Source organism: Chionomys nivalis, chromosome 15 (assembly GCF_950005125.1).
Source record: "Chionomys nivalis chromosome 15, mChiNiv1.1, whole genome shotgun sequence".
Lineage (NCBI taxonomy): Eukaryota > Metazoa > Chordata > Mammalia > Rodentia > Cricetidae > Chionomys > Chionomys nivalis.
In genome coordinates, this window is record NC_080100.1 from 31,803,171 (window position 1) to 31,830,204 (window position 27,034).

At 43.0% G+C, this 27,034-nt stretch overlaps 2 protein-coding genes across 2 annotated transcripts in view; both read left to right on the forward strand.

Moving 5' to 3' along the window:
- Nucleotides 1-7,954: 7,954 nt before the first annotated feature.
- Itga1 (integrin subunit alpha 1) overlaps nt 7,955-27,034 on the forward strand; it is a 146,274-nt gene continuing 127,194 nt past the window's right edge. The window contains exon 1 of the mRNA XM_057789503.1: nt 7,955-8,409. Coding sequence (XP_057645486.1) covers nt 8,349-8,409 — 61 coding nt within the window. The 5' untranslated portion in view covers nt 7,955-8,348. The remainder of the gene's footprint in view (nt 8,410-27,034) is intronic.
- Pelo (pelota mRNA surveillance and ribosome rescue factor) lies at nt 19,199-21,719 on the forward strand. The gene is made up of 2 exons (XM_057789504.1): nt 19,199-20,163; nt 20,438-21,719. Exons 1-2 carry the CDS (start codon nt 19,438-19,440, stop codon nt 20,867-20,869), a joined length of 1,158 nt encoding a protein of 385 aa, XP_057645487.1. The 5' UTR covers nt 19,199-19,437; the 3' UTR covers nt 20,870-21,719.

A 27,034-nucleotide genomic window follows, 5' to 3' on the forward strand; every position in this document is an offset into this window, starting at 1 on the left:
GCTCTCTCTCCTCTTGTCCTTCCTCTTTCAGTGTCCTCTCTTTTGTCTTCTTCTTTTGGTCCCATACCTTGGATTGGTTAGATCCTCAGTTTGTACACTAGGAAGGGTAGGTCAGGTTGATAAACATGTTTTTGACAAGAGACTGAACATAAAGAGCCCGATGATGGGATCTTACAAAGCAGATCAGTTACCCTGGGAGGGGACTAAAGGGACCCTAACACAGTGAGGATCATGCTGGAATTTAGCAGAACCAGTCTTGAGATAATGATCAACCAGGTCTAGCTTGCTGGAGATTGCCTCCAGTGTGGGATGTGCAAACCCCCCAATTAAATACAAATCTCCAACTCTTCATCTTTTGTCTTTGTTTTCATTTAAGAGTCCTCAAAGTCTTCAAGTCAGGTCTGGGTAATGGAATCTCTTCATCCCAGTAGCCATGCTGATTAAAACCTCATTCTGTATGTCAGCAATGCTCATTTCTTTCATTGACATGTTGAATAGGAGGCTACAACTAGTCCATTGAGATCTCTGGGCTTTCACTCTGAGATTCCAGTAGCATCATGATGCAGCCAAGTGCCAGACACACATTGCTTCTAGCTTTTCAGACTTTCTTTCTCAGCACTTAAATGCTCACTTTTGCAAGATGCCAAAAAAAATCAGTTCCAGGCTAGTGAGTACAATTTGGCTTTAGGTAAATATATGATGGCTACTTTTGCTCAGTTGCAACTCAATGTGGAGACCTCAATAAAGTTAATAATATAAAAACATACATGTGTGGCAGAAAATAATTATTTTCCTCTCGACTCCACCAACACACATTCACATTCACATATTCAGATCTTTAGGTCGTTTCAGGCAGCCTACATTATTAAACTTTGGGCTACAGCCATTGGTAGTCCTGTGGATTACTAAAGTCACAGCTGAGCCAATATAAAAGCTGGCTATACTGAATTCTGATACAAATGATGTTTTCGGGTTTATTCACATAACAAAGGTGAATAAAGACCCAAGAATAGCAGGTTGAAGAGGATTTTTTTGATATTGCCACTGTTATGGTCCTGTTTTTTCAGGGAGAGACTTACAATAGACTTCCTGGTATTCTGGCTCTTGCAATTTTTTCCCATCTTTTTGAGATGTTCCCTGAGCCACAGGCAGAAGAGCTATGAAGTAGATACAGCCTCTGTGACTGGCATCCCGATGATGAGTTGATCTCTGCCTTGCACCAGTTGTGTTTTTCTATGATGGTCTCTATTTGCTCTAGAAAGAGGCTGCTTTGGTCGTGGTGGGTAGCATGCATTTTAAGATGGGAGCCTGTGATGGCTTAGACTCAGTGGCAACTTGTCAGCATCGTCTTGAAGTCAAACATACATGTCTGGACAGATTTCATGAGTTAGATTGGCGGTGAGTGGTGATAGTCCATGGGCATGAGTCCCTGACTACATGAAAGGGAGGAAGTGAGCTGAACAATATCATTGCTAGCTCTCTGCTCTTCCATGAAGGATGCAGTGTGGCCAATGGTCCTCCCACTCCTGACACCATGTTGTCCCTATCATGCCGGACCATATCCCCTCTAACTGCAATCAAACCTTTCCTCCTTCAAGTTGCTTCTTGTCAGGAATTCTGTCATAAGAATGAAAAAGGTAAATACAGGAAATCAGTCTTGTGAGATGGGGTCGTTAATGGGATAAGGCTGTATGGTTCTTAAGCCTTGGAACTGACTTGCGGAAGACTATGGAAGAGTTTGAAACTTTGGTCTGGAAAAGTCCAGAAATGCCATAAAGAGAACCTAGCAGGCTGGCTTGGTGTGAGTTTGGACGACAAGAATGCCAAGAACAATGTGGACAGTAGCTACTTGGTCCATAAAGGAATGAGGGAGGTGAATATTCTCCCAAGATCTAGGCTGGGGTCAATTCTAATGATATTGTGACAAAGGCTACACCTGTGTTCTGAAAACTTGAGTGGGAATGATTTTTAAATTGTGCATGAATTAATTTGACAGAGGACATTTCAAGACAGGATGACATTCAGGCTGTGTCGTAGTTACTGTTCATCGCTATTACCCCAGGTCTTTAGTGTGACCGAGAAAAGAGTAGAACAGAAGTATTAGAAAAATGTGAAGTTTGGCAAGGAAAGGCACATGTTTTGAAGTTTGGGGCAATGAAAGTTTAGATGGTAAAGTATCTGTCATTGTAGATTAGTGCCATTGAAGAAAAATGAGTCACTGGGCACTGAGACAATAAGGGGAAAGTTGTCTGGAGGGCAGGACTTCAGCAACTGACGTCTCCATCCTGTGAAAATCCAGCCGTTAGAAAGAAGAGAACTCGAACTGAGAACGCATCCGAAGGGATGCCCTGATCAAGAACAGCTGCCCAGGGAAGAGCTTCACCAGGCTTGGCCCGGAAAGCACAGCAATGCGACTGTGTGCCAAGAGGGCTGGGCTACATCTTCAGCTGGCAGCAGGCTCGGCAGCATCGTTCATTTGGGGCTCGTGTAGCAGGCGTGAAAGACGCAAGAGTGAGGAGGCTTGGAGTCCTTCTCTAAAGTGCCAGATGCTCTTTGTGTCCTTCTGCAAGAGTCTCGCCCTCCTGTTTCCCCCAATTCTAAACTTCTGTGTTTCTTAAAGGATCACATCTCATTTTTCCTGTTTTTACTTGTTGTCTACTCTCAGGTCTGAAACAATTAGAAAGCCTATATTCCTTGCATGTATTTCTAGATAGCTTCTGAGTTTACGTGATGGGCCTAACACTTCAGCATCTCTGAGTCCTTCAGGGATGGATTCAAAAGAGGCAAACCAATATGTCAAGGTAATCTGATGAATGGTACAGCCTTTAGAAAGGTACAGCATATCATGACTTGTAAAACAAGTTATTTAATTGTTATCTCAGGAACAAACAATAAGATTTTCTTCCCTTGATATGTTTCTTTTTTAAATTAGAGACAAAAGTTTTTCCCTACAAATGTGCTCAGTGACCCAATCCTACTATAAGCAATATTGATGCTTTTATTTTCTATTATCATAGTATTTTAGCAAACAAACAAATAAACAAAACTCTTACTTTATTTAACTTTTTAGGAGCTGGTAAAGGGGAACCTGGTAAAACAACCCCAGAAGTGCCCGAATGCATCACGTAATAAAATATCACAGACTGGGATTTCAAATTAAGGGACCCAGCATTGCAGCTGAACTGTTTCTGGCTATCATCACTTTTTCTTCTGAGTCAGAGAGTGCCACGAATGGAATATTCCTGCCAGGGTACCACCCTGGCACAGCCTCTCTGTTGCAGCATGGTGTGTCACTCCTGTTGAAGCCTGCCAAAATGTCAAGGGACGTTTCAGACAGTGTTCACAGCTCAACTAACCTCACCAGGATTCTGACGTCAAGGATTTTTTTTTTTCCTTTTGTCCTGGTTGCCCAAATGTCTTTGGACACGGTTTCTGGCTTGGATACGTTCAGGAAATAGGGCGGGCGGAACACCTATTTAAGTGAAAAAACACTCCCGCAAGAATGTGCCTCAAGAACAGAAAACAAACGGTTGTCTAGTGGTGACTCCTCATCGCTTGGACTTGCTGTGGTCACAGAGGGAACAATCATGAATTTTCAAGGTGCAACAGCATTAATGAATCTGGGCTGTGAAGCTTAATCGGCTTGAAATAAGGCATGCCAATGGTAGAATAGGGAGCCGGCCGTTTACTTTCTGTTTCCCGTTACAAGTGAAAGAAGTTAATGGGGAGCAGATTTGCAGCGGCCTAACAACTGGGCTGCCCATTTCACCTCAGAAGAAAACAGCGCTGGAGACCAGTCAGTCCATAGCAGAACTTAAAAACTGGGCTGGCTAGACCCTGTATACCTGTGTGGGTTCTCCCTGTCAGCGGGCATCACTGCGCCTGCCCTGGAAACACTTCCCTGGTTGACTACAGACCGAAAGGATAAAATCTAAAACGTTATGGAATCATTGTAAAAAGAAATGCAGATCTAGACAATTCTATCACTAAAGCCTCAGGGCAAGCAGTGAGTGAGATGGAGGTACGTTTTGACGGAACCTTAAAAAAATTGGCAGTACTAGGGGAAGTGGTGTTGTTTTTGTCCAATGGTACAGCCATTGATACGTTGCCATTTTTCCACTAAATAACGCCCCCCCCCCCATACAACACACGTTCACGTAGCTACCATAATTAACCTCACCGTGTCACACTTACAAAAACATATAACAGTGGGCAGGGAGGACTTGGTAGGTTAAATGGTTTCAGGGGAGTGGCAGGGGAATGAGAAAGTAGTAGGAGGTGAAAGAGGACCAGAAATTATGATTGACATGTACAGAATTTTCACAGAATTATTTTAAAGAAAAAAAAAAGAGGATGAAGCAAAAAAAGTATTTGAAAGCTCTGCATGAACTTTTCTTTATAAAAACATCATTTTAAATCTTTTTTCTTAGAATTTTTTTAAATATGAAACAAACTTTAAATTATTTATTATTGAGCAAAACTTGCAATGCCTTCCAGGTGGGAGAACTCTTTACCCCGTGGCATTAGGCTTCTGTTGTTTGAACCCTCTTAATTCCCAAATCCTGGTGACACTTGCTATTTTATGTTGAAAAAATAAAAATCCATTTGACACCTAGCTAATTGGAAAAACAAATTCGTGCCTATGTTATGATGGTTTGGTATCTTAATATACATCCATTTTGAAGACATATCCTCTGGATAGCTCGATTATTTCCAGTAAATCTGCCAAAGGTAATTTAAGAAATAATAGGAGTTGATGAAGACTGTTTTCAGTTAAAGTGCTAAAGTTTCCCTTCTGGTGGCCATCACATGGCAATGTTTCTCTTCAGGGCCTATCACACACAGGAACTGCCTAACTTTCCATCATGGACCTAATAATAATTCTTCTACCATGGGAGAGGAGGATATTTAGTAGCTCGTGAACACTTAATGAGATTCAAGCTTCACACTGAATGCTTTTGGTTGCCTCATATAATCCTCACATCAGTCTTCACGGAGAGGAGTGATTCTCATCATTAGCAAACCCAGGCCATTTTTCACTGGCACACAGCTACAGAACTGTGGTTCCAGGGCTCGAGTCCACACACCCTAACTCCAGAACTTTAGCAAATGTATACTAAATGTGTTATACTAAATATTTATTTTTATATAAGCTTATTCATTTTACATTTATAAAGTAAACTTATTTATTTAGTATAAAATAAATTAATATATTTAATATACAATAAATAAAAATATACTAAATAAATTTATTTAGTAGAAATATGAATTTATACTAAATAATACTAGTGGATTAGATTAAGTCCAACACAAACTTTAAGGTAAACTATGTGTGTTTGGTTTTTTATTATTATTATTATTATGTATACAATGTTCCTTGTGCAGGAACATCTCCATGCCAGAAGAGGGCACCAGATCTCATTACAGATGATTGTGAGCCACTGTGTGGTTGCTGGGAATTGAAGTCAGGACCTCTGGAAGAGCAGCCAGTGCTCTTAACCTCTGAGCCATCTCTCCAGCCCATGTATTTGTTTTTTAAGACTATGCACCAGTACTACCAACTGTCTTTGTTATTTTTTTTTTTATTGTTGTGAAAGGTAATCATGGCCAAAGCAAGTTAAAGAAGAAAAGGTTGAGAGGGGTAGTTTCAGGAGGTGAGAGCCCATGACAGTCTTTATAGGGAGCATGGCAGCAGGCAAGCAGGCATAACTGAGAACTTTCAACTTGATCCACAATCACAGTGCAGAGAAAGCTAACTGGGAAAGATACAGGAAGGGGCTTTTGAAACCCCACCAGTGACACACTTCATCCAGTAAGGTGACACCTTCCATTCCTTCCCAAACAGTTCCACCGACTGGGGACCAAGTATTCAAAAATATGAGCCTGTGGAGGCCATTCTTGTTCAAACCACCAAATCAACTATCTGGCCTCACTCCATAGACTCAACCTCACAAATTCTTAGTCACTTTGGTCCTCAACTACCTACTCATTTCTAATCACCAAATGGGATCTGATCAGATCAGGTTTTATTTAAAACGGCAAAGTATAGAGTTTAATGGTTCCTGCCCAGGAGTCTCATAGAATAATTACCTTTTAAGACTGGGAATTTATGTTTGCTAGGCTTTGGTTTATTCAATGGCCTGTCTTCTTACTATCAGAATAAACAAAGGAAAACTAATTATTTGAGGAAAATACTATTTGGAAAGTATTTATTATGAGTTTGAAGTGCCTGAGCATTAATTAATACTTACTGGTTATTTTGTGAAGTCCATTGGCTCTTACAGACAGGCAGAAGCTACACAGTGGATTAACCAGGGGACATGGGATGTACATCAGAAAGTCATTCTTTGGAAAGATTTTTGAATGCAGGTAAGGGAGCCCGAGTAATGTCTAGTGGGAATGAACTATGATCCCACAGAATACTATTTTTCTAGATATTTGGGCAATTTTGAAACTGGAACTGAGAGAAGACATGAAAACCAAACCCAGTATGTATGTGTTATTTCGTGTTTATTACAGAATCACCTGAAGCATATATGAGAAAGGGAATCTCTTGCCAGTGGACTAATGGGTCACAGGAATGAGGTTCCATTTCTTCAACTTCTGCTGACTGCTTTTGAGGGAGGGCCTCACTCTGGGGTACAGGCTGCCTTTGAATCCGTAGTTCTCCTGCCCACAGGCTTTGAGAGGTGGGATAAGAGGCATGTGCCACCACACCTGTCCAGCTCATCCTATTCTTGATCATTAAACTTCCTTAACATTTGTCCTTTCCCCTTGGAGCTGCCATGTTTCTTCATTTGTCATTTACTCAGTGATGCTTAAGGGCATCCAGGCCCCTCCAGCCCTGTGCAAGCCGCTTTGTCATGTAGACAAGAGGGCCCTCCTTCGGGTGGCATCGGTTTGGTCCGATTCTTGCTAGACAGGGATGTTCCAGTATTTGCTGATTTGTACTGATTTCTTTTTTTTTCTTTTTTGGTTTTTTGAGACAGGGTTCCTCTGTGGCTTTGGAGCCTTTCCTGGAACTAGCTCTGTAGACCAGGCTGGTCTCGAACTCACAGAGATCCGCCTGCCTCTGCCTCCCGAGTGCTGGGATTAAAGGCGCGCCACCATCGCCCAGCTGGACTGATTTCTGCAAAGGGCTCTAACCACAAACCCACCCATCCATTCCTTTCCCTTCTTTGAAATTCTCTAAGGTGCTGAGGCACTTGAAAATGGCACGTATTTCTTGAAACTAACACTAATCTTGAGTGACGTTGCTAGAGAAGCTGACTAACTCCGGGCCACCTCTCCTAGAAAGAAGTAGCATGAAATGACTTAATATGTATTCATACAAGAAGGAAAAAAAAACTAAAATAAGTACCTTGAGTTCTCTATTAGAGTCAGTCTCCAGTGTTCAAACATCCTAATTTAGCGTAGACAAAATAGCCCACATTCCATTTCTAAGGAGACAACCTTCCTCCCCACTGCCGTTTCCTTCATTTTTCCTTGCCCACCCACAGTCTAGTTTCTCATTTTTCCTTTTGCCATAGTATTATTCTCTTCCCCCACCCCCAAACCACACACACAAAAAAATCATAACCTATAACTTCCTTTAATCAGGAATCTTCTTAAAAGATCAAGCAAAACCCTCGGCAGCGCTTGTCTGAGATGAGGACGCCCCGGTGATGAGAAGGATCCATGGCCAAGTACAGGCGTCCAGTGACAAGAAAGGGATTTATCCGACACGCTGACTTCCTTGCTGGACTGATCCCTTCTGCGCGGCTGGAAAAAGGCAAGCAGCTTCCCTTGAAGGGGTAAAAGCCCGGGCACTTTTAAAGTGTTCCTCCCAGATCCGAGCGAAGTCCAGGGGGTATGAAGGCGGGGCCACTAGGCTGGCGACACCTCCTGAAAGTCCAGTCCCGCCCTCCCCACCACCTTAAGGATTTGGTACTTGAAGCAAGATCGCCCTCTTAGTGTAAGGCAGATGTCCCTTTAAGGTTTGCTTTGCTGCTGCCCGTGGACTTTAGCCTAAACACCATCCCGCGAAGTTGGCTTTATTTGTCCATGTCTCGGATAGAGCCTGGGAGGCTGCCAGTGAGATTTCAGAGAACCAGCGCGCGAAGGGGCGGGAGATGTGGCAATCGGTCTGGGATGTGAAAAGCGTGGAGCGGGCTTAGAGGCATTCGACCAAAACACAGGAAATCGCTCCTCGGCGACTCTTGGGCGCTGCAGCCTCTGGGGCCACCACTGGACACCCGCAGAGACCGCCCAAGTGACCCAGAGTGCAAGGCACCAGCGACCGGTCCTGCCAGCTCCTGCCAGCTCCTGCCCAGGAACCAGCACGTCAAGGGAACTGCGGTGCTCCAGCCATGGTCCCCAGGCGCCCTGCCAGCCCAGAGGTCACTGTAGCCTGCTGCTGGCTCCTCACCGGTGAGCGACCCTGCTTTCCTGATCATCTCTAGTGGGGCTTGGTTGGGGCTCGCCTAAGGGGTGATGACGCACGTAACAGAGGATCAGACAGGACAGGCTCTCAGGTAGACCGGCCAGGTCACAGGACTGAAGGGAGCGCCTGTGGCCAGCCGGAGAGAGAGGGAGGTAATGCTGAGAACTTTCCAAGTACAAGAGGCTTTTCGAATTAAAGTTGTTTTTATGTTGTGAGCTGTGTTTTAAGTATTTGAACTTTTGGAAAGGAGAGTAACGGGGGACGCCTGACTAGTGTACTATGTTGCTGCCCTAGGGTCGCTCAGAAGCGGGCTTTATAGCATGTTCTTCCTGTTTAATACTTAGGACCCTTTTTGCTACAGAACAAGGAAAGACAGGCAAAACTACTTCTTGTCTCAATGTGACGTTTCTACATGAGCTCCTAAGAGGCGGAAAACTCTGAAATCGGAACGTTTAGTATCCAATTATCACAATGCAGTCTTTCAAATACAAAATGTGTTTTCAAGAAGACTTAGTACGGTTGAAATGCAGTGTTAGATCCAATTGCGAGAAACTGGGAGACGTTTGGATTGTCCAAATGGCAGCAGTAGCTGGGGTCACAACCTTTGTAGTAATTTCCAGTTGGGGAGGTGAAACTGAGCCCGTGGTGGGGGGAGGTGCTAGAAGCAACAGATTATCACCTAGTTAGCCCTTTAATTGCTGGTTGTCTTTAACAAGCCATGATATTCAGTTGTTTGATGTTTTCATTGCTGCCATGCTTAACTAGTTAATTTCACATTTGACTGTTAACCACCGGGTCAGTTAACCCAGCACTGGGTGATTAACCACTGAGAACCCTTAGGTTCACTTAAGAATAGATCATCAGCAAGCCCGTCTTTACTCGCAGTGAAGCGGTAGAGGGAAATTGATGAGCTATGGGCTTTTCCGTCCACACATTTCCCACTCCTCAGGAAAAGTTCAATAATCCACGCAGTGGTAACTTCTGAAGAGCTCTACAGATCAGGGAATGGCTTCAGCTACTAGCTATGGCCGTGACCCTTGATGCAAGCTTGACCTGGGGTTCTTTTCCAATCCCTGCTTTCAGAGATTGGATCTTGTTGTTTTGCAAAATTTGAGTTGTTTACCAATTAGTCAAGCTGTATCTTTCTTTTTTTTTTTTTTAACCAAACATTCGGTCCCTGCAGAAGTGAGGTCTGTGTATTCTCTAAAGAATGACAGTTTTCCAGGAGGGGCGGGGATGACAGAGTTACAAGTTCATGGCTGTTTGAGAATTAAAGGAAAAAAGGTGGAAGATATGTCTAAAGGATGTTCAAGTTTTATTGTGTGTATAATATTCAGAGCGTTATTCACCCAGGGAGGACAGGTTCCTTATGTGTAGTATATTTATGTCCATTTCACAAGATGGCATTAAGGATCTCAGGTCAGACTTTTCTCTTATCAATTGCTCATACTTGGAAACCTCTCAGCAATTTACAGAACTGCATTTAACCTGGTGTCTTATGGACATACCCACTTGCGCATGATATTAGAGAGCTTATGTTGTTTCCCAACTTCTAATCCTCTGTATCTATTTTAAGCAGACCCTGTGAGGTAGTTCATGGTTGACTCAGATAAAATCCAAAATTCTCAACCAATTGCCCAAATCAGAACCCTATATTCCTTTCCTATTACTGCTGCAACAAGTTGCCATTGATTTATTGGCTTAAACCGAAATATGAAATATTTATTGTTTTACAGTTCTGTAGGTTTTAAGTCACACTGTGATAAAATCAAGGTCCCTCCTAAGGCATTTCCTGTGAAGGGCCTAGAGTGCATTTTCTAGTTTTCCTCTCTGACTCCTTCAAGGTCACGTCTTCTCCAAGTCTATCTGCCCAGGGTCCCTGTATCGATCTGGTACTTCTCTCCAGATCCCTGTTCAATTACATCTGCCAAATCCATTTTTTTTTTCATCTAAGGTAACATACTCAGCATTCATGGAGTAGGGCAAGGACATCTTTGGCGGGCCACTGCTATTCTGCCTTTCCCAACCCTTGCACAAAACATCCACTACATCCAACCACATTTCCTTCCACCGCTCACAATCCTCTTGCTCTTCTTGCCACTGTCGATATGATCTTGTTGTTTTATGCATCTACAAAAGAACCCACCCTTCCTTCCCACTACCCCCTGCCTTCTAAACAAACTCTCTCCAGCTTTCAAAGCTATGCATAGTTCATAACAAACCACCACCATTCTGAATAACTTCCCAAGGATTTACAACTTCTTGGGTTAGTTTCTTCCAACATACATTAAATGATTTGCCAAAAAATGTTCTCATTTATACCTAAATAAAGTCATTTTCACTGTTTTAGATATGTCTGACTCCCAGTGTAATATATGGCGAACACAGAGGGCTGTTTTAACTGAAGGAGGCCTTAGGGAACCAACAAAGACAGGGCTCCTTGGATAAGCAAGGTAGATAGAAATCACTTGAAACAGGAGACCTGAAAAGAAGCCTTGAGGAACCTGAATACTGGAAGGAGGCTGCTGTATCAAAGTGCTGGATCCAGGAAGATAGCAACTGGATCAAAGTTGAAGCCCAGCCAAGAAGAAATAGAGGAAATAAAATATACCTTCTCTCCTTCTCCATGTAATATCTTGCCCGTTGCTATCACTGGAAATACCCAAATGGTTAGATTCTGCCCTCCAGAAAGATTATTACAATAACTAGCACAGATTAACACTGGACCTTACTACACAAAAGGCCCTGGGCCAAGATCTTTGTAATGTTTTATCCTAATCTAAAAAAGTAAAAGTTTGCATACATATCTTCCATATTTTGAAGATGAAAAACAAACAAAAAAATACTAAGGTTAAATGCACTCGGTCAAAGTCTCACAGCTAATATGTGACAAATGACTTCAATTTGCACCTCTGACCTCAAGTTTCCTGCTGCAAACAGAGCCGAAATGCAAGCTCATTTTCCTCTTGCTCTCAATTCTATGAGTCAGATGCAAACTCAGACGGCTAGAATACTTGAGTAAGGCCATATCTAGGTCATGAAACAAGTGTTATTTCCATGATCATCGGTGTATAGTAAAATTAAACGATAGTACACTCTCCCTTAAGTGGAATCTAAACAAGATTACTTCCACCTCAGTTCATTCACACCAGGATCTAGAAACGCCCCTGGTGGAGGCCATTCCTCCCTAGAAGCATGGATCATCTTCTGAGTCTTCTTTCCCACACCAGCATTTCCTATTCACAGTGAAGTCCAGTGAGGAGGTGGCTGAACACGGGGAGGCAGTCACTGATCCAAAGCAAATGAATGAAACCCAGTAGCAGCCATGCATCTGCAGGAGAGACCAAATTCAGGGGAAGTTTCTCTTATTCATTATGATATCTACGAAGGCAATAATGAATCCGCTAGGAGTTCTTTATTTATTTAGTTACAAGCCAATGAGAGGAAAAAATATATATACCAAACAAGTTTTGTTCTAGTTGGTCTTGATGCGAATATTGATGGTTAATATTAAGATAAGTAAGACCTACCTCTCGACTGTCTCTGAGGGTTACGTTTTCAAAAGAGGATTAGATCACGGAGGTTCTAACTTAATGATTTGATCAAGCGATGGATGTGAAATCAGAACAAATTATTGAAAGGTGGTGGAATCTGTTCTGTGGTTACAGGAAGGAGGTTCTTAGAGAGGAGTCCTTGGGGACTGTATTTTGTCCCCAAGGCCACTGCTTTGTGTCCACCATGGTGTGGCATGCTGTTCTACTGTTAATAGAATAAATTAGTTGTATGATACATTTTCCGAGACTTAGAACCCAAACCCTCTTCTTCATAACTGCTCTTCCGATACAGGAAGCACAAAATCACGTGTGTGAGTTCATGCTGAGCAACTGGGATGAAAGATGTTTTGGACCCGTTGCCCAGTGCTAAAGTCAGATAGACGGCCTGTTCAGGGCCCTCTGTGACTGCAGAACTGTATATCTTCTCAAAACAAGGACAGCAAAGTCCCAAGAGAGGCAAATGAGATGAATATATTCCTTTCCTCAAGGCTGCTGAACTCCTTTCAGACATCTGTGAGCCAACCCTTCTGAAGTTGCCTTTGGGCCTTTACGTGAGCAGTTGCTCCCTCTGCTATAGATCCTTAACTCCCGTGCAAACGTGATTTCCAAGTGACTCATTGACGATCTGCGCTTCCGCAGACACCAGCGTGCTCCAGCACCTTTGTTTCTATAAAACCCCACACCATATGACACGATAATGAAATAGGTAGCTGTCTTCCAGCTTGTACGCTCTCTAAGTACTGTGTATGTTTTACCCTTAGTATCTAAGACTAATTGACACTTTTTCCTCGGTAAATTAAAACAATGGACTATAGATAAACTTTTAAACTACATAAAAGATGAGCCTGTCCCTTTAAGTATATTCTTGGCCATATTTGACCATAATGAATAATACTACTGTTAGGTCTCAAATTTGGGATAATTGCTAACCATATCAAAATGGCTTCCAGGTCCTCCCAACATCCCTCAAATCCTTAGTTGTTACAGTGTATGGCTGGCATACACTGCCCTCTACCCTAAACTTCTGCAGCCCAATCCGCCTTCTCCTAGTTACCCTCCCCTATATAATGAAGCCATTTTGGTTACCTGGCCCTTTTGTCCACTCTTTACCCTCATGGCCTCTTGGTGTCCTGGCTCTCCCCGCCTTTCCTCCTCACATGGCCTCACTTTCTCCTCCACTATCCTTAGGAATAGTCATGCCCTCCCTTTTTTATTTCATTTCTCACCCACCCACTAATGAAGAATGCACCATGTGATGTCGCACTAGACAATGTGAGCACTGAAACAATCAGTTTGTAGTTTGCTAGGTTGTCACCAACATCCTATTAGAGAAATGTTGAAATGACAAAGACAATGGCACATGGAATATTACACCCAACACACAATTATTGCCGGGGCCATCACTGTCGCATTTCTTTGTCCATGAGCAGACAGCATCTTGTTTCAACATGGTAGCTCGTGCCACTCTTCCATCACTTAGAAGGCAGAAGCAAGTCGATTTCTAGAAACTCAAGGCCAGGCTAGTTTATATGCTGTGTTCCAAGACAGTCAATGCTACATAGTGAGACCCTCTCTCAAAACAAAACAACCCCCTTCCCAAACAAAATCAGCAAAGGAAAATCAAACATGAAAACTGGACCTTAAGGTTTCAAAGACGCTAAGACAGCACTGGGGTGATCCCTCTTCTCAGTTTTTGTCTCTGCCAATCTTGTATATGATGAAGGCATGATTGCCCCTCCGGCATCTGCAGTCTCACCATTTCTCCCAAACAGAGCTGCCTGGGGACAGCTACCTTTGGGAGGAAGGGGAGAAAGCGCTGGGGATCAATGGCTCCAGTGGTGGCAGACTATGGACTTCCCGGCATGCTCCTGAGTGAGGCACTGGGCGTGTATGAAGGACCCATTTGTAATTTGATCTTTTCTGTGACTTAAAAAGTCAGCTATGTGTTACTTGGTTTTTTTTCTGCCAGTAAAGGTTTTGTGGTTTGTTTTTGGTTTTTTGAGACAGGGTGCCTCTGTTGCTTTGGAACCTGTCCTGGAACTGTCAGTAAAGTTTTAAGAGAAATAGAAATGTGTACATGCTTATGTCCAGAACCTGCTTTCTCCAACAACCTGACTTCTATAAATGACAAAGATCTCCCTGGATAGATGGAAAATGATAATTTAAATATCAGGAATAAATCCACATATTCCTGTGTGACTTATTGGAGACCTGCTGAAATAAATGACAAATCTTAATTTTTTTTAATAGAGCATCTAAATTGCATTAGGTCAGACGACTCAGATGGTTTTCAAATTTTATTATAAATTACGTTTTGTGTGTAGGAAATCCCATGTAGAGCAGATGAGTCTGAGACTTACTCTGTAGCCGAGGATGACTGAACTCCCGACACCTCTACAAGTGCTCACACCGCCTTAATATGAGCTAAATGTATTCTGAAAATTATTTCACTAACTATAGACCTTTAGCTGCGAAAACATTCGTTAAACATTTTATTATGCTATTTTTGGCAGACTATTCCTGTATTATACAGACACATACAAACAGAGAGACACACATTCCCATGTGTGTGGCTATGGGCACACACTAGCACACAGAGGTGGCAGTGGGGGCTGGTGGGGTGGGTGGTGGGTGGGCACCAGACATTTGACTTTGCCACGTCAGCATTTGTAGTTAAAAGAAACCTTAAATAGTGAGTATAAGAAGTTTCTTTTAAAAGGCCTTCCCACTTTTCCCTGTCCCCTTTCCCCTATAATTAGCTGAGCAGCCCTCCCTGTCACACACTTTGCTTGTAGAGGTCACCAAGGAGCCTTTGTACAGCCTAAAGTTGGCATACTTTCTTTTTTAAAAATAACGTTTGTCCCCAGATATTCATAACCAGAGCTCTCACTGCTTGTATGTGCTGTAAAGGTCACATTTTAAACCATGTAAAATAAATTTAACTGTCACTTATTATTTTAAAATATTGTAACGCTTTGTTCAGGAAGATGTGTTTAAAATCACTGTTTTCCTACGTAAGTGCTGCTATCTTTAAAACTGAAATAGGTTTGTAGATGTTTGCCCTAAGTGTAGTCTTATGTATGTTTTTAGCAACAGCATCAAATGCAAATCAATTTCTTACATTTAAGATTTCAATGATGGTTAAGTTAAAAACTCTAAATTAGAGAACAGCCACTCAGTTTTTTGTGTGTGCCATGAAAGTTTATCAACACAAGCTCATCACTTGTGCTGGGGAATAAAGAAGGTGGCTTGTGGTCTGGAAGACACAACAGGCACAGAGAAGTAACGCTGGGATATACTCCTGGGGGGGGGGCTTTAGCAAAGTAAGTTTTACCTGAAAGGGAAACAAAACCACAAACAATGCCCCCTCCCACAAATCTATATAAATAAAAAGGAATGAGTGCTAGGCACAAAGCTTTTTTTTTTTTTTTTTTTTTTTTTTTTTTTTTTTTTTTTTTTTTTTTTTTTTTCCAAGACAGGGTTTCTCTGTAGCTTTGGAGCCTGTCCTGGAACTCGCTCTTGTAGACCAGGCTGGTCTCCAACTCACAGAGTTCCGCCTGCCTCTGCACAAGGTCTCTAAGCACAATATTCATCCTTCAAGAGCCTAGAATCCTTGTTGCCATCATACAATCCAATTCCTCGCATATTATTTTAACAGGAACTGTCCCAGCTCAGCAAACAAGGAGGCACACGAGGCACTGCATTCGCTAGCACAGCTAGGAAATGTGCTGCGGTACACAACTGCACACAACCCGGACAGGGGATACTCCCACGACAGTTAACTCCCGAAGCGATCCTGTTCAGATTCATCCTTACACTTACTTCCATGGGAATCTGATTTCTAGCTTCGAGCTAAGCATTCTTAGAGATTTACCAGAGTGCCTTGTTTACAGAACGCTACAAATCGACCAGCAAGCATTTTCCTGTTAGAGCATCAAGACTGTCAATATGAGAAGAGGAACAATCTGTTTTTGATATAAAGTGGAGAAAAAAAGCAGAAATGCCTAGAGACTAACATTGGCAGACTCCAGCTTAAAAATGCCTCCCAAGTCTACCAATTTTTGTGTTTTTAGACCTGTTTGTCATCTATGTATTTTGTGTGTACATGTATGGGGGGAGCTCAAGTGTGCCACAGAGTGGGCGTGGAGGTTAGAGGACAGCTACCCATAGTCATTTCTCTCTTACCTGGGCACCCAACTCAGGTTTGGCAGTGGGTACCTTTAGAGCCATCTCACTGTCTTGTGGGCCCAGTTCACACCATTTCTTGGTGCACAACCCCTCAACCCCAAATTACTAAATTGGGTTTCAGAAAGAGTTGGATTTAAGCGAGTGTACGAGATTGAAAACAAATATCATCAGTGTTAGTTTCCTTAAGTTGACCCAGCATAACCTTTACAACTGTAGCTGAAGCAACTGACTTCAGCTCCCTCGGTCTTCAAGTAGAAGAAATTGAGTTTCCAGTAGACTGAGGGGGCCAAATGTCACAGTGCAAACAAGTGAAGGGCAGAGAGCTCCAGCTCTCTGGACATCCAGCCCAATCTGCCCAGAAACAACAGACTCAAGTTGTTTGATGGCGCCATCGTGACTTTTTTCTTCTGGAAAGATTAATATGAACATGATGGGAAAATGAGATATAATTAGAAATATTCATGTGAAGGTTTCTGCTTTTAAAAGTCAATAAGCACAAATGACAGCTTCAAGCAGCGAGACTAAATCATGGTCCTTTTTTCCTTGAGGTCTTGATTCTTTGGCAAAAAAAAAAAATGGAAATAAAACCACCCATAACCATAGTAGTTTCTGACAGTCATGTTTATGTGAAATGAAATCATTCGATAAGAATATCAGAGTGTTAAAGCGCATCTGGAAGATTAGTATGGCTGTCACACTTTTCCCCTGACTAGCTTACCATTGCACATGGCAATGCAGACAAAGGACTTTACCAGGACCATAGGATACATGAAAGAAAACATCCTCGGTTCAGAGTTCGAAAAGGCCAGATCATGAGATCAAATTGAACTGGATGTGGTTTTAGGATGAGCTATTTCAGGGGCTCTTTCCGGATAGGTACATGAAACCACGTGACATAGGAAGTACTGACCACAGGATGAACAGGTACAGTATAAAGATTCCTAGAACACACTGAAAATGAAGGCTTTTCTCCTTGCAAAACAAAACATTCCTCAAAACGAGAGTGCAACATTTACAGACAGAGCACTTCACCTTGAAAAGGATTTGTGATTTAAATTAGGAATTGCGACCCCAAATAACTTAAAATAACAGTATCATTATTCATTTTAAAATGTACTAAAGGTAACATAAAATACTGGAAGGGGTATCTGATCACTCAACACTAAGTTCAAGTAAGAAAACAAAAACAAACAGAAAATTCCTAACCATTCTAGCTGTTGCAGAATGTGTTTCTGACCAAACTATGTCTTTAATACTGTGATGTGCTCAACCACTGAGGGTGCATTTTATGACATTTTAAAAGGTAGTCTAGGGCTAGGGATCTAGCTCAGTAGGCAGAACTCTTACATAGCCCCAGGTTTGAGCCTCATAAAAGCCTGGGAATATAGTGGCACAGGCCTCTAATCCCAGCATTCAGGGGTGAAGGCAGGAAGATCAGAAATTCAAGGTCATCCTTTACTATATACCCGGTTAGAGGCCATCTTCTACATGAGACTCCACCTTGTAAAAAATAATCAGTTCAAAGATGTCTGCCTTACCACTTAAAGGAATCAGGAAATAGGAAGTAAAGTTGTTATAGAGTTTCTGCCTGTCAAATTAGAAATAAATGCATGCATGTTTTTAAAGTAAAGATTTCTCAAAAATAACAATGATCACCTAGACTGAGTAGATATAAAACTGTGTGCAAAGAATATAATGAGTTTAATATTTAACAAATGCTGAGGCGGGGGTGGGCAATGCATTTCAGTCCTTCCAGGCTGATTCCCAGACTGTCGACAGTGAACTGGTAAAGGTGTCAGCTAAAGAAGGTGGTGGGGGATAACAGCATGTAACGTATGTGTGCAGAGATGGTTAGATATACAAAAGACAGATAGGTGGTTGGTGGAACACGGTGTGTAATTAATCAGGCCTGAATCTGAAGGCCAGTTATAGTCTCTTGAAGGTATTTGTCAACTTCCGTGTAGTTTCATTTACCTTTCTAAAAATTAGGGTAGCATTTTCGTTATATGAAAAGATAAGAAAAGTGTGGGAAAGTGCTCGCCAAGTTTTCAAAACTTGATTGTAGGTCAATGAAATCCGTTCATTCATTAGGAGCCTATGAAGCCACTTTCTGGATCTAGTGAACCCAGTGTCTTGTGTAGTGAAGGGCTGCTGGCTTTGGAGGAAGAAGGCAAGATGACTTAGGGATGCTGTGATAGGAAGATGGGAAGGGGAAAACAGGAATGAGAGATAGACAGAACAGAGACAGGGAAACAGTGACAGTTTATCTCCGTTTCCCATAGCCTCAGCTTTTGGCCAGTCGTTGGCAGGGCAGATCAGTGCTAATCTACTGCAGCCCAGCTCCCACAAAGCAGCGCCTCCGAGACTACTGCCTGCCAATTCTGGGATTCCCAGGACATCAGGTCAAGCCACATAGAGGTCCACCAGGGGTACATTCCACGCATAGTTTCTGCTCTCTCTGGGCTCTGTCCTTTAACATCTGGGTTAACGGAATCCTGCAAACGGGGTTACTAGGCACAGAAAATAGCTGGGCATGTGGCTGAGGCCAGACCGAACACGACTGGTTCTTAGAAACTGCTTCTGGAAATCCCAGTGCCAAGTAGCATGCGTCACGTCTGAGCGCCAGTATGGAATGAGCAAGACCGGGTAGAGTTTGGACTTTGGGAACTAAGTGCACTTTTGAGGAGGCTTTTCACTTTTATGTAAGTTTTGAAGCTGGCTCCCTATCAAGGAAGGAGGTGCAAAATGACAAACTCAGTTTAAATACATATGCTAGCTCTCACATGCTCCGCAATTTCTCGGACAAAGGGATGCGTGGGAAAACTGCAAATCCGAGCTCAGCTTCACTGTAAGAGTCGCGGCCAGAGCCGCTTAGCGCCTCCCTTGACTTTCGGAGGGTGCGCCTTTCTGTCTACTGCGCCTGCGTAAGCGCGCAAACCTCAGGCCCCGCCTCTCCAGTCGGGACGACAAACGTGCGCCGGGAGGCGGGCTGCGCATGCGCGATCGCCGCGTCAGCCACTTGCGCGGGGCCGGTGACTGAAAGTACCGGGTCGTGTGTGTTCTTCGTGGGGGGAATCTGCCGCGCAGCGTGGATCGGCGCGCGGAGACAGGGAAAAGCGTGGCAGAAAGCTCTGCTCCGGGCTGCAGGAGTCAGAGGTAGTGTTTTTTTCCTGTCCCCTTCCCAGTCTAGACCATACCCCCGCCCCGCACCCTGAGTCTCTCCTGGGGACCCCCTCAGCGCCTCCCGTTCTGAAGTGAGCCCCAGGCAAGGTCATGAAGCTGGTGAGGAAGGACATCGAGAAGGACAGTGCGGGGCAGGTCACCCTCGTCCCTGAGGAGCCCGAGGACATGTGGCACACCTACAATCTAGTGCAGGTGGGCGACAGCCTGCGCGCCTCCACCATCCGCAAGGTCCAGACCGAGTCCTCCACGGGCAGCGTGGGGAGCAACCGTGTCCGCACCACCCTCACCCTTTGCGTGGAGGCCATCGACTTTGACTCCCAAGCCTGCCAGCTGCGAGTCAAGGGGACCAATATCCAGGAGAATGAGTACGTGAAGATGGGGGCTTACCACACCATCGAACTGGAGCCCAACCGCCAGTTCACCCTGGCCAAGAAACAGTGGGACAGTGTGGTTCTGGAGCGCATCGAGCAGGCTTGTGACCCAGCCTGGAGTGCTGATGTGGCGGCTGTCGTCATGCAAGAGGGCCTCGCCCACGTCTGCCTAGTCACGCCCAGTATGACCCTCACCCGTGCCAAGGTGGAGGTGAACATCCCCAGGAAGCGGAAAGGCAACTGTTCCCAGCATGACCGGGCCCTGGAGAGGTTCTATGAACAGGTGGTCCAGGCCATCCAGCGCCACATCAACTTTGACGTTGTCAAGTGCGTTCTTGTGGCCAGCCCGGGATTTGTGCGAGAGCAGTTCTGCGACTACATGTTTCAGCAGGCGGTGAAGACGGACAACAAGACGCTCCTGGAAAACCGCTCCAAATTCCTTCAGGTAAGACTCTTACCCAGAGATAGCTAAGAGTGGGCAGAGGGATTGCTATGAGTGGTTCCTGATGTTTTAGAACTGGGAGGAGCAGAAGGCTTAAAACTCGGTTCAGCTGGGACTCTAATTAGTAGAGATAGGTGTAGTATCTAGCACCTTCCTAAGGTAACCTTTGCTAAAGCCCTTAAATAGGTAACGCTTCTTCATGCTTTTGTCTTATGCCATGTGGGCCGATTAATGGACGCTTTCAACGATTCTTTGTCTTTGATCATTGTGATTCTAGGTACACGCCTCCTCTGGACACAAGTACTCCCTGAAAGAGGCCCTTTGTGACCCCACCGTAGCTAGCCGCCTTTCGGACACGAAAGCTGCTGGGGAAGTGAAAGCCTTGGATGACTTCTATAAAATGTTGCAGCACGAGCCTGACCGAGCTTTCTATGGACTCAAGCAGGTGGAGAGGGCCAACGAAGCCTTGGCTATCGACACCTTGCTCATCAGCGATGAGCTCTTCCGGCATCAGGACGTGGCCACCCGCAGCCGGTATGTCAGGCTGGTGGACAGCGTGAAAGACAATGCAGGCACGGTTCGGATATTCTCCAGTCTCCATGTGTCTGGGGAACAGCTTGGCCAGTTGACGGGAGTAGCTGCCATTCTCCGCTTCCCTGTGCCAGAACTCTCTGACCAGGAGGATGATTCCAGTTCTGAAGAGGATTAAGACTGACATTTAGTAGTTGCTTCTCCTCCGTTACTTCTCGGCATTGCTTGACAGGTGCAAGAGCCGCACTTGTTGATCGGGCTGGGATTTCCTGTGTGTTGGTCACACTAGGACATGTATTCAAATTAAATAAACCAAAAGAAAAGAACGTCCAAGCATTATGTTTTCTGATTAGAGTTTTTTTTTCCTAAATATCTGAAAACAGCAATTTGTGTACATAAGAGAAAAAGTCTGTTGTTTGGGTTTGATTCTACATGGCATTTTTTCATTTCATTTAGTGATCCTTTTCTCACTTCTTTCTAGTTTATTTTTCAAAATTTGACTACATTTACTACTTAAGTGGTAGCCAAACCATAAATAAAGCCAAGTCTGAGATACTATTTTCTTTTAGAGATTTGTTGAACTAGCCGTTTCTAAAACTCTTGTTGCTCTGTGGTTGTTCTAATCATATTTTCTGCAGACAAATAGTTATTTTTCAGGCAGTAGAGGTCTGCTCTACCAAGGATTCCCAACATAGTCTCGGGACCAGGACCTTAAAGCTGAGATGAGAGCCTGTGGTTCACTTCCTGCACCTCTGGGCACCTCTCCAACCTGGACTTCAGCTCTTTACACTGAAACCCTGCCACATTCTTCGGTTTGCTGAGAGCTTTGTTTACTGTGACTTGGCCAGCGGTACACTTTACAAGGTGCCTGTGGCGTTAGTGTGTGTTCTCTCAATCATTCTGGTCCATGTCATACGTGAAGAAAAGCATGTTCAGGGAGTTGAGTACCTTGGATAACTACTTGGAAGTTGTAGTCCATCACTTCTAACTGTAGATACAGAATTTATACAAATTACCACTAAGACTGCTTTTACTCTATATGTGTGTGCCTTAGATTGGGGTTATAATAAGTTCAATAAACTTGTTAACTTGTTTAGATTTTTCCTATGATGCTAAGAACTGGTACGATCATGATCTATCTTTATCTACCTTCTAAAAATAACTCAGGTTGTCATCTCATCTTAATAATTAAGCTTTAATATTAAGACTTGTAAAATAACTTAATGGGAATACAGAGAGGAAGTCATTACAGTCTTAAATTTAGGGCCTGGTTGGTAATGAATCCTGATCTCAGGACATAAATTACTTCCGTAATATCTCTAGTACTAAAATGAAGTCTAATAAACCTGTGAGTACATTTTTAGAGTAAAAGTTCACATTGCATGGCCATAGCTTTTCGTTGGGAACCCTTAGTGCCTAAGCTGCAGCCCAGAGCAATTAAACAGCCTTTCACCCCTGAAAGTGGGTGAGAAGTCCTTCTTTTCTGCCAATTACTGAGATAAGTTGGGCGTGGCAGCCTGTGCTTTTAATCTTGGCGGGTTGGCAGAGGCAGGTGGGTCTCTGAGTGCAAGGATAGCTGGGGCTGTGTCTTAAAGAAAAGTCATCAGGGTGGTTGCCGTAGGCTTCAGGGCCGAGAAGCTGATTCGGAACTTGGTATTTGCATGAGGGGTTGATTCCGAACTTACTTGTTGCAGACTTGTTCGAACCTTGAATCCGATGCTCTGCTCGGAGACAGCGCTAGCTTGTTGCAGTGCCTCCAGGTGATTCCTGTGGGAAATAAAATCTGATACAAATGTCAGAGATGACCTTTCCAAGCAGAATCAGGAAGTCACACTGGGTTTCCAGATTTAAGTTCAACAGAATATTCTGATGTGGCTATAAGACCTCTAAGTAAATGCCAGTTTTTATGTGTATAAAGTATATAGGAAATGTAACACTTAGTTTTTTTAATTAATTAATTTATTATTATTATCATTTTTTTTTTTTTTTTTTTTTTTGGTTTTTCGAGACAGGGTTTCTCTGTGGTTTTGGAGCCTGTCCTGGAACTAGCTCTTGTAGACCAGGCTGGTCTCGAACTCACAGAGATCCGCCTGCCTCTACCTCCCAAGTGCTGGGATTAAAGGCGTGCGCCACCACCGCCCGGCTATTATTATCATTTTTGAGACAGGGTTACTTTGTGTAGCCCTGGATGTCCCAGGACTTACTCTCTACACCAAACTGGACTTGAACTCAAGAGATCCTCCTACCTCTTGAGTGCTAGGATCAAAGGCGTGCACCACCACCACCCACAAACTCCTCCTTTTTTTAAATTCACATTTTATGTTTCTGTTCAAAGTATAATTCATACTATACCATAGGAACAAATACAAAAATAAAGATAAAAGCAAATTAAATTTAAACCTCTATTAATTATCATTGACTTTTCTAAAATTCAGAGTGGAACTTAAGTCTTGGGAAATTTTGCCTGCTGGTCATTAGGAAGAACAGCAGCACCTTAACCTTAGATGTGGTGGTGAATGCCTTTAATCCCAGCACTTGTGAGGCAGAGGCAGGCGGATCTCTGTGAGTTCAAGACTGGCCTGGTCTACAAGAGTTAGTTCCAGGACAGGCTCCAAAACCACAGAGAAACCCTGTCTCAAAAAACCAGAGAGAGAGAGAGAGAGAGAGAGAGAAGAAACTTGAGACGTGGGGCAAATGAAGGGCAGGCAGGTGTGCTCAGCCCAGACGTGTTGCAGGAAGGAGTCTGGATTCACCAGAAAGAGAGCCAAGCAGACAGATGGAAGTGAACTGTTTTACAAATAGCCACCGCTCAGCTCCAGCTGGGATGGACAGGAAGAGGCAAGAGTGTAAACAGGAAGACTGCTCAGAAGGGTTTGTAGTAAAGAAAGGAGAGGCATGAAAGCCGTGACCATGCAGCGCAGCTTACAGTCGGGATGCGAGGATGTGACCTGGGCTGCAAGATTTTCAGAGTTACAAAAGTAGACTCTAAAGATAAATTTCAGATTCTCCCAGTGCTAGGATGAAGCAACAGTTCAAACAGGAGGTAAGAGAAGCTGACTTGGAAGGAGAAACAGTTTAGCTCAGATTGAAGTGTACGGGACACCTGGAATGTTCTTTCTGTTTGAGGTTGGGGCCTCAATGAGGTCTTCCCACATCAGTCTTGTAGAGCTGTTACTTAAAAAAAAAAAAAAAAGTATTGTGATGTTCTGATTTAATTTACTAAAAGTTGTTTTTATTATTCTATTTTTAGTGCAAGCAAACATCAACAAGCTATAAGCCAGAGTCCTCAACTGTTCAGCAAAGGGTCATGCCCCTTTGGGAGTTGAGTGGCCCCTTCACAGGGGTCACCTAGGACTTGCAGAAAACACAGACATTTGCATTACAGTTCATAACAGTAGCAAGATTATAGTTATGAAGTAGCAAGGAAAGTAATTGTACCGGGAGTCAGTTCAACAGGAGGAACGACAGTAAAGTGTCGCTGCAGTAGGAAGACTGAGAGCCACTACTGTAAGATCTAATTCAGGCCAAGAAATTAGTTGCTGCCCAAGACGTCATGCTGCCTAGTATAATAGGTATCTTAAATTTTTTTGCATCTATCTTAGACCTGTGTAAAAATTTTTGCCAAGTTTTATTTTTATCATAAGAGTAGAAAGTACTTGCTTTGACATTTTATTTGAATTGGCCTACAATTTTATTGACATATTTGCCACTAAAACGATTTCTCCAGCAATGAAAACCACCTAAAGTGAAGAACTCAAATACATGACTAAAAAGAACCACTAATCCAGGGTGGCATATTCTTCCTGTTACTTAGCCTTCAGAAGGCTGAGGCAGGAGGATGATGAGCTCTAGGCTAACCTCAGCAACATACCAAGATCTTATCTTGAAAATTAGCATTTCAGATTAGGTTAAAAAATCTTCAGCACAATAGCTTCCTTGGCATTGGTTCAGCGCTTTAATCCCTGTCCAGTGAACAAGATTCGGCACTTTGATTGTATATTCTTTGAAACATATTTCTAGACTGCTTCCTGTATGTTTACTGTATATGTATAGATTAGGATGTAAGTCAAACATCTATTAATACCTTTATTGTTAAACAATTTTTGGTGTACATATAATTTAAAGATGAAAGCAAGTTTACTGATGAATGAAGTAGATGTGTTTAATTTGACGTAAGGGATCACATATTTGTGGATGGCGAGTGCCCATCTTTAACGCTTTTGGAGTCGATTCATACATTTCTTATACACTCAGTGCTGAGACTGCCAGTTGTCGTGAATGCATCATAGGAAATAATAGAGGTGCATTTAGGAACATTTCATAAGTTCTTGGAAGTTCTGGCCAAATCCATTTTATTTAACACTGAATATGCCGCTTTGGCACCCCAGCTTGAGTGAACCCTACATAAAACACCTGAGACACTTGTAGGTTTAGGAATTGCTATTTTGTGCTCCTAGAGAAATGGTGGTTTAGGAGACAAGACTACAATCATAGCCTCATTCCTAAGCATGTAGATATCAAGTTTTCATATAATTGGATTGTGTTAGCATGTTTAATTTAAAAATTTGGTAAGTTGTCTGTCTACTTGCTCGTTCATTATCAATTAAGATTGATTGCCCACCTTCCAACTATTTTTACGATGCTAATTTAATGAATTAATGAAAAATGCCTGTTTTCTATAATGTCAGAGAATTGGAGGACTTGGGACTATTTTGATTTGGGTGACATACTTGTCTTAGGAACAGTCAATATTGAGTTAGTTGCAGCATCTAGCAGGCTACAAATACAACAGAAATGTGAGCTGGAGGCCCATGCCTGCTGTGCACAGATTGATATCACTGCCCCCAATCCAGGAATGGAGTAGCTCTGTCTTTAAATCTCAGGTCCTGTGATGAGGGCTTTAAAATGCCTTAGTTCTCCAAGAACCTTTTGAAAAAGACTTTATCATCATTTTCATATGATAAAAATTAAGAGTTAATGACCTAATTCACAGCCAGTGAATGTAAAATGTACCCTATATAACTGCTCCATTAAAGTGCATAAGAATGCCAATTCTGATTCCTAGTTGTCTTCTTGGTATTGGTCATGTCTGTGTCTAGAGCAAAACTAATGAGGTAACTATATGCTGTAACGAGCTTACATTTATTTAAGTTTATCTCTTTTCCACTATGTAATATACTGAAAAAATCAGCAGTTCAATCCTATGTATTTTTTTCTGCATAAAACATAACTGAGCATTAGAAAGTTTGTACAGAAGCAAGCCCCTCCAGTCTGAGAGGAAGTTAGCAAGCTTGTTTCAGTTTTGAATCTTAGCATCTCTGTATACCTGTGTGTGCATACAGGTGGGCCCGTAGCACCTGTGCCTGTGAGGGCTGGGCAAGCTTTGGTGTAGTTTCTTAGGCACCAGCACTTTTATTTTTTATTTGAGAAAAGGTCTCATTTGACCTGCAACTTGCCAAAGAGGCAAGGCTTCGCTGGCCAAGGAATCCCAGGAATGTCTCTGTCTCTACCTCTCCATGGCTCAAATACAAGATGTCACTACACTGGGCTTTTATGGTTTAAAATGTGGGGGTCAAACCCAGGCCCTGCTCCTTGCAAAGCAATCGCCCCCCCCCCCACCCGGACAAGCAAGCTCTCCAGTCCCTAAACTTATCACAAAATATGATGATTTTAACACATATTCATTTACTAAGCAACTTCATAGCTGCATTTGTGATACATGTATATGCAAATTAGATACTGGAAAACAATTGCCACAAAAGGCCAGGCTTACAGAGAAGGAAAAATGACTGCTAGAAGTGACCACTACAACAACAGCCCAGGTGAATCCTGAGACCCTATCAAGAGATATGCAAAGGGTTCATTAATCTTTTCTAGGGCCAGCAGACCCTTCTGTGGAATAGCGGCTAGTGTTCCCAGTAAGGAAAAGACTAACTTAATATTAGCTTACTCTGTCAAAGAAGTCAAGAGACTACAATGTTATTCAAAATGATTTGTCTATAAAATGGTGATGGTGGTGGTGATGATGATGATTGCAGTGCCAGGGAGCAAACCCACAACCTCCTTCCTAGGCAAGGACTCTATTGCTGAGTACCTGGATAGTGTCGTGGATAGGATGACAGTCTCAAATAGCCAGGGTTTCTCCAATACCACAAGAGTCTCCATAAGAAAATTCAAATGCATATTGGAAGCTGGATTGTCTTTTAGGAGAACAATTGCAGTAGAATTCTAGTTATGAAATGTGTTCAGAGGCGGGAGGTCCTTCTGAGTTCAAGTCTCAGTTGCCGACGTTTTAGGTCTGGAATTTTTCATCAAGCCCTCATGTAAACACTGACCAGAACTT